This window comes from Dendrobium catenatum, unplaced genomic scaffold (genome assembly GCF_001605985.2).
Source record: "Dendrobium catenatum unplaced genomic scaffold, ASM160598v2 fragScaff_scaffold_88, whole genome shotgun sequence".
NCBI lineage: Eukaryota > Viridiplantae > Streptophyta > Magnoliopsida > Asparagales > Orchidaceae > Dendrobium > Dendrobium catenatum.
Window position 1 is genome coordinate 67 of NW_021318550.1, and position 8,829 is coordinate 8,895.

General features: G+C 33.9%; 1 protein-coding gene across 1 annotated transcript; it reads right to left on the bottom strand.

The window, feature by feature from the left end:
• Window positions 1-937: 937 nt before the first annotated feature.
• Window positions 938-7,465, bottom strand: LOC110094598 (ABC transporter A family member 1-like). The gene is made up of 6 exons (XM_028696833.1): window positions 7,304-7,465; window positions 7,090-7,197; window positions 6,841-6,991; window positions 1,516-1,652; window positions 1,346-1,420; window positions 938-1,282 (listed from the first exon to the last, which is right to left on the bottom strand). Exons 1-6 carry the CDS (start codon window positions 7,448-7,450, stop codon window positions 953-955), a joined length of 948 nt encoding a protein of 315 aa, XP_028552666.1. The 5' UTR covers window positions 7,451-7,465; the 3' UTR covers window positions 938-952.
• Between the last annotated feature and the right edge of the window lie 1,364 nt (window positions 7,466-8,829).

Sequence of the window (8,829 nt, forward strand, 5' to 3'; positions counted from 1 at the left end):
GATATCTAAAACGTGTACTCTTTTTAATGACTTGATCGCCCAAAATCGCAATCCCCTCACCAAATCTATTACTATTAAAATTACACTTCATTTATTCAGTTTTAGATCTACTCAAACGAAAATCTTTAGAATCTAAGATTGGCATTCATAATTTAAGTTTACCATTAGCTCCCTCTCTAGTTTTATCAACAAGAAGAATATCATTATTAAAAAACATACACTAGGGTGCATTCTCTTGCAGATGTCTAGTAAGAACATCTAAGACTAGAATACAAAGATATAAGTTAAACCTAATCCTTGACGTAATCCAATAGAAATAAGAATATACTTGGTCAAACCACCTCGTGTTTGAACACAAGTAACAACTCATGTATACATATACTTAATAAATTGAATATAAGTATTATTAACTCCTTGCTTTTCTAGAGCTCTCTAGAGTGCTTCTCTTGGAACTTTATCACATGCTTATCTCTTGGAACTTTAAATGCCATTTATTATTTAAGAATAGTTTGGTATTATAACATTTATTTTAGGGGTATTTTTGGCATTTTCAATAAGGGATTGTTTATGGATTGTCTCGTCATTTGCAAAAACAAAAAAATAAAAATATCAAACAAGTCCTAAATAATAAATGGCATTTAAGCCACTAAAAATAATTCGAATACAAAAAAAGATGAGCACAAAATGGATTAAATGATACTTAAAACATAGATTCATAACTAAGGACTAAGGTGAATTTACTCGGGATCAGGATGTGCAGATTTTCTAAAAAGGAAGAATCCTATAAGGAAAAGAGAATTTACATTTCCATTTCCTGAAATTAACGAAGAGGGAGAGAGAGAAAACAAGTATAACCTTTAAAGTTAACAAGAAATTAAACCATGGATAGCAAGCTTGAACGCCAAGTAGAATAAGATGCTTTTAACGGGACTTTGTTGAAAGTTTTAAAAGTCTACATTGGAGAGAATGAATTGAAAACAGTACCATCCCGAAGTAGCTGCTCTGACAACTGTTCACCAAACACTCCGTCAGAAACAGGGTTAGATGATATTATAGTCTTAATTGATTCTTCATTTCCAAACATGCGTGCAATTAAAATTATCATGTCCCTTGTCAAAGAAATCTCTGCTACACTCTTCGAAGAAACTGAACTACTCCCAACAATGCAAGTTTCAAGGTCACCAAGAATACTCCTACTATTATTTGGAAAATCAAGAAGTATTTCTTGAATACTTCTGCACAAGTCATCTACCTCGAGTGTACCAACATCAGTGGGTTTTACCTGAAAAATGAAAATGATAATTACATACTTGAATGGATGACATCATAAAAAGCTACAACAAACCTCTAGCTCAAGGTGATTTCCATAGCGCGATTTTAGATGCTGTGGACTCCCAATGCATCGGAGTTTTCCATCAACCTTCAAATTAAGTATGAAAAAGTTTACTTAACAATATTAGTAAATCAATATCGTTTTCAAAATTACCGAAAGAAAATTCTTTTATAAACGTGTACCATGATTCCTATCCTTGTGCAGAGCGCCTGAGCCTCATTCATGCTATGCGTTGTGAGTATGACGGCTGTCTTTCCCCGTCTGGTTGATAAATTAGATATGACATCCCACAAAAACCTCTTAGCTATAGGATCCATGCCTGCCAAGAGGGATTCAATGATAAACACAAATGCACATTATTTTCCACATGTCTATGTAATAACTATCAAAGCAAATGATACTATCTATAATTATAGTTTAAGGCAAATGAATGTTTGATAAAACATTACCTAGAGGTTTTACCATCATAGGGGACCTTATGATCTTGTTTGCTTGGCGAAAGAATCTAGTGGTTGCATCATCTAAGGGAACCTTATAAACCTGGGCTAAAGACTTGCATAAGGTGCCAATATTAAACCGACCTTGACTAGCAGAGGAATTCATACCTCATTTAGTGCACCTTATGTCTTACAACTGATTAACTTAGTTATTGAGAAGTATTTAGGCTTAGGACATAATTACCTGGTTATGAAGTATGTTAAAATATCCTTATTAACCAAAGATCTTTCAGTGTGATTTTGTGGATACATTTGAAATGATAATGAGACCTTGTGAGCTTTAGTTGAACTTAAATTATCCATGCTAAGCTAATGTTGAGGACGTATGTATGGTAACTCTGAGCGTAAGCAACATATTCTTGATTGAATTTTTTGCTTATATAATTTTTTTTTTTTGTATTTGGTTAGAGGTTGTTAAGGACCATACTCTAGTTAGTTTGTTATGATTTTTTCTTGAATCACCATTGAGTATTACTCAAAATATTTGGTTTTTTAGTCATGAGCTTGATTTGGGTAATGAAACCAAACAGATACAACATTCTGATAACTAAAACCATCATCGGATAGCAATTTAACAAATTTGAAATTAATATCAAATCATTTAACACCATGACACAAAATAACTGAGAATTGAACATAAGTATTAATGACACAAGGAGGATATGGACGCATCTTGTTGGAGAAGATGTGCAACAAGCTTGGATGACGCATCAACTGTAGGCAAGCTGAAAAGGAGAAGATGCACCACGTTCAACTAGTAGATCAGTGTGCTGGAGAAAGTGCCATAAGGTTTAAGATGAAGTGCTCACAAATCGTGTTCACTGATGCATTAATCCATATGAGTTGAGAAGGAGAAGATGTATTTATCTATGAAGGCTCTCATTCTCAATATACTCTTAACGAAGCACTAACATAGATGCAAACATCACAACGTTGGGCAAGTGGATAATAAAAATTGAAAGCGATGGAAGTATAAAATGATATGAGAAAAATATAAAGAAGCAAGCAGAATGAAACACATCCAAATAAGTAAATATATCATAAGTTAACATTAAATTAATAATGCCACAAGCCGTATTTAAAAAAAAAATAATTGAAAAGTATACAAGCAAACCATTCAACCCCTAATATAAAGCCTTTCACAAGTTATTTGTAAAACAACAAATAAATTATTATGAATACAAATTAATAAGTTGACTTCTATGGGCTTAGTTAATTTAATCATTGAGTTTTTAAAAATATTCAAACTTCTTTGATAACTAACCTGAACGAGTACTAATTGAATCAAGTTCATGTTGTTTATCGTCTACTTAAATGGGCGAGACATCTCAAATTGAGCATATGATCTTTAGATCTAAGATAAATTTATCTTTCAATATCATCGAATAATCATGATAGCAACACATAATTTGAGACAAACATTTGCTCTTATCTTTACATGAAGATTATTATGTCAAAAGCCTTAATGAATATGCAATTCACTAGCAATGAATCGGGCTCGTATCTAACACTTATAACATGAAATTTGAACACCCAATGAACAAGACTTATAATCATCCTACCTTATAGAGAGGGCAGCCCACGGGGATTTCTTGATGAATGAATTTTCATCATAAAGCTTTTAATTTTATTTTCGTAACTATTAGTAGTGAGCCGTATCAACTTTACCATTTATTTGCAGAGAATTTTGTTTAAAGATTAGGATTTATGATCATATCTATAAGACAAGGTGATACGGACATCCAACCGTCCATGCCTATCCGAGGAGCTGAAGATCGATAGCTGTCATCGTCCCACATTATCTTATATTTCATTTGTAATTTTATTTTTTTTATTATAAATTTTCCGTTTTTACCCTCACTTAAGAGGGTCGTCCTATGTAAGCCATAGGGGCATATGTGCCTTCCCCGCCGTCCCCTAGCACCACCAAAACTAGCGGCCCCTTTCCCCCATAGCTCCCAAAATCTGAATTCAATTTCATCATAAAATCTTTCCTAATTTAGCCCATCAATTTAGGTGGAGATTTAAAATTCAAAAGTCAAAGATTTGAATTTAAATCCTCTCTTAAATGATCCCCCTCTAATTTAGGAGAGGTTCTCAATCAACATAAATCTGAAATTAATTTTCAGATTTATGTCCCCAATCACCTTAATTGCTTGGGCCCACCTCCTTAATGCCTAACCCCTCTCTCTCTCCTTTGTCATTAAATGCTCTCAATTAAGACTCCTTAATCACCTCCCTCTTGCCCCCATTCCATTATGATGATTTCAATTATCATAACTCCCTTCCTAAATTAACTCCAAGAGAAAAGGAAAGTAATTACCTCAATATGAATTTTGAAATTCAAATTTCAAAAACTTTTCTTATTTGCAAATCTTAATTAGGAAAGTGCATAAATTCAAGTCTATTTGAAATTCAAATTAAATTGGATTTCATGATAGCTTTCCTAATTCCCATGAATTATTTTGGAAGCTCTTAAATCCCTCCACAAAATCCTCCTCCCTCTCTTAATGCCGCCGACCCCATGATTGGGCTCCACCTTGGATTTCCCTCTTAAGCCCAACTCCCATTTGAATTTGAAATCAAATTCAAATTCTTTCTCTCTCCACTTTCCACCTAAGCATCAATTAATCCCTCCCTCCTGCCTTGGACCCGCCGCCCGCTTCCCCTATCTCTTCCCTTCCTCCACGGAACATCCATTTGTCAAAAGGTTCAGTTTTTCCCCGCTGTCCCAGAATTCCAGCCAAGGAAAATCTGGATTCCGGCCGCCTAAAATCTCCAAACTACGGGCTGCTCTCTCACAACCTGTTGTCCAACTATTTAGGCCCAAACCCTTGCTGTCCTGAGGAGTTTCCAAAATAAAAAACTGATGTCCAAGGAAACTGGACTGCTGTCTGCTGATTTCTGCAGGCTTCCCAACACCGTATCTTTCATCCGGAAGACTCCAACTGCTGTCCACTTCTTCCCCAACACCAAAGTGACTACGCCGGAGCTCCGTATTTGTCTTTCCCTTTGGAATATTAAGCGTGCAAAATTCCTTTAAGCAACTCATCCATGCAATTATGTTTTACATCACAAGGTGACGTAAAAGTGCAAAAGCTATAGCCATTATATAACTTGTTTAAAAGTGTTGAATAGTTTTGGCAAGATGAATAATACGCCTAGGCACTTCTTATACTCCATATGACATTTCAATATGTGTTTTAACTACGTTAGCATTGTTAAGCATTTCTTAATTGTTAAAATTGTTATTACTAATTTTTATACATTGATTTTATATTTCATTGAGCTTAGCTCATCAACAGTGGTTGTACTGCAGGTAAGGGAAATGAGCCCGTAGGGCAATAGGCAGGAGAGAGGTGACCGTTCCTTTTGTTGTACAAAGAGATTTTAAAGGAGATCTAAATAATAGCTGTATAGACTTTTGGGTATGTAAGCAAATTTTAAAAGTTTTAGTATAGCTCTGTATTTACTTTAATTATATTTGATGTTCATTAAGGGACATTACATGCTTCCCATTATTAATTATGGAATTTGATAGGTTGGCAAGTTAGGAGAGTCTATACAGATTTCTTTTTACTCAGTCTATTCTGAAAGTAGTGGCTCGGCATGGGTGTTAGTAAGAAGGAATCGGTTTAGATTTTCCTTCTCTGTTATACTCTAGATTGACTGTTAGGGGTAGGCCAAACTGGGGTGTGACACCTATAGACTAATTTGAATACATGTAAGAAAAAAATGATCAGATGTTTGAGCCCAAGGATGGGTTTACACGTTTTCTAAAGTGAATCATGCTTTAAAAGTTAACTCCGATTTTATTTAAAAAATTTGTGCAAAAATTTTGAAGCCATTATGATTTTAATTTTTGATATTCTAATTTCTAACTGGCACCGACAAGTTCATTGAATTGTAGATATGATTTTACTTGTGGTGAATTAACACACTTATTAGCAAAATTGTAGCCTAGATGCGTAGTGGTATGCATTTGTCCATGTATCCTAGGTTAATTTCAATATGATTTTGCCTTGAAAAGATGTGTCCTCCATTTAAAACTACTCAGTTTCAACTTTCTTTTCTGAATTTTGGATGACTCTATTTTTATAAGAATGAGCACGCAACTTTGTTATCATGCACATATAATAGGATTTTTGGTTACATATAACTTTTTTTCCGTGCACCTCTGAATACTTTTCAGTGAGTGCTTGTGGGTTCGTTTTACAATTTTATGTGTCACAATGTTCTTGCCTAAGCTAGTTGTAGGGGAATTTTACTCTATTCATTTTATTTTATTTTTTCCCTTCACTCATTTTAGAGCGATTTCATGAGTTTACTGTCTTATTTTTTTTTTTTAAATTTTCAGTCCCTTTTACTTGTCACCAAATAAAATTTTCACCAGCCAAAATTTGTACTCTTATTAAGAAAATCGAAATGGGCCTATTGACAATATAGAATATGAAAGGAGACACCCCCTGAAATGCTTTTTAATTTTTCCTTTTTTGTGAAAATGCTCAATTTTATAATAAAGAGATTTTAATATTACTTTTATATCTTATTTACATATTTGTATACGTTTTATAAAGAATGGTTTATTGAATTTTTAATATTTAAAATAAATATAGATGTATATTATTATCATTAATATAATTATTTTCATACATATACATAAATGTATTATTTATTATTGTTACTATATAGTTGTGCACATATGTGTCTTGAAAATATGTGGGTGCGAATTTCTTTGTAAATCTCCTTTCGTGCATTGTGTGTTTTTACCCCCTCCCAACTTCATGCGTAATAGAAGGCTTTGATGGCGGCGTTGACAGATCTCTTGAGGCTACCATACTGAGTCAATTGAATTGCATTGTGGCTCATTTCCACGCTGAATTTGGTGATGTATATTTCGAGATCAACATATCATTTTTATTCTAATTTGATTTTTAGACTAAGCCCTTACTAAGAAGAGCAGCTAGTTCAATCAGAAGAAAATTGTTTTTAGTAATTAATTGCACATACCTGTAGATGGCTCATCAAGGATCACAATTGGCGGGTCACCAATCATTGCAATAGCAACAGAGAGTTTTCTTTTGTTACCACCGCTTAAAGTACATGATGGCTTATCCGCATGGTTCCACAAATCGAACTCCACCAACTTTTCATTAACAACCTAAAAAAATGCCGAATGATAATCATAAATAAGGAATATGTATAATGAACAAAAAAGCACTGAGAGTCAAAAGTTAACAAGCGAACTTGTCCTCTTACATTATTTATTCTATTCTCGGGAACACACTTTATTTTTGCATAAAATTGAAGATGTTCACGGGCAGAGAGAAACTCAAAAAGAGCATCAAACTGTGGGCAGTAACCTATCTGGAAAAAATAAGGAAGATGAAACGCAGATTAAAGAGTGCCAAAAAAATAACAGAAACGACATTTATTTAAATAATTAAAAAAAAGGTTGATGGAGGAATTTTACATGCTGACGTGCAGATTTAGGATTTGACCTAATTTCGGATCCAAAAATAAAGGCAGTTCCATCTGTTGGACATTCTTCTCCTACAAAAAGAAGCAGAGAGACACTAGATAAATAACAAAGGCACCATCCATATGGCAGATTCTTCATTCTAGTAAGAAAATAGCAGAATATTGTCCGGACACTGAAAGTTAATCTGCCTGATCAAGTATATTAACAAAAAATTCACGAGGTCCAGCTGCAAATTATGGTAAATAACATTTTGAAGTAAGAAATCAAAGTCACTAATCTATCATGGAGCTAAACACTAGAATGCTTTATAAATGGCTATATAGAACCTTGGAAATAGATATTGAGGTGTGGATGGCACATTAGACATAAAGCTAATCCTAAATCAATTCAGATTCGGTTGACCGTGGCCCAGAAAATACTTTTCTATCTGATTTATCCCACAATTATTTAGGCTAACATGTTTTAATTAGAAAACCAAAATTTAACATCAGTTAAACTTGATTCATTCAGCTGATGGATGCATGCCCAATACCACAACGCAAATTGTATGTCCACTACAATCATTTCAGTCTTCAACTAGCCCCTAAATGGTTAGCCCAACCTCATTTGTTTACTCTTGCACCACGCTTCAATTCTTGTTTCCTGATAAAATTTTTAAGATCAGCTTTGTTAGTGAAACATTATAGATGATGCAGGACCGCTTCATGCACCAAATTATACCAAAATGCTGCACTGATGGAAAATGCAGAACCCAGACTAATGTATGCAACTGCAGGGATTTACACGAGATTAGGAAGTGAGAAGATGCATTAAAGTAAAACAGGGAACAACTACGAGGACAAGTCGTAAAGACTAACTGAGGGGGATAGGATAGGGAGGAAGGATCCATAGTTTTCGTAGCACAATGTGCTAGCAAAGCACAAAAGATTTGTTAATTTTTACTTTTTCTTTTTAGTGCAAAGGAAAATGTAAAGAAGTGCTTCGATTAACTACAGTGAATTCCATGAATATTTACATGTATTAATTATACCGTTAACAAAAGATAATAAAATCTATTCTATCAAACAAATTAAGTGCATATCATATCAAGCTATGCCATTAAGTCAAATTAGGTTGAATGATGGTACTATCAAGGTATAAATACTAAATAATGTAGATACCAAGTCTAAACTCTCAAACTATGGCGAAAAAACTTTGACAAGCAAATTTCTTGGTCTAGGCCATTCATTCTTAATAGTTCATTCAAAGCATATAACCTATAGACCAACAATTCTTATTCAGCTTCTAGAACCTTAGCGCTCACTTAGGAGAGGACAGAGCCCACTTGTGCACCTTGCATCTTGCTTGGTAATTCGTCAGGGATTTTGCCTAGTACTTCTAGGTTGACAAGTTTAGCACTGATTCCAGTCAGAAGAGTACTTCTCGTGTTCTATTTGGACTGCCTTTTCAAGAACAAAGACATTTTAAATGATTATTTTAAGATAATTATACTTATTATTCTTCGATTGATATAGCTA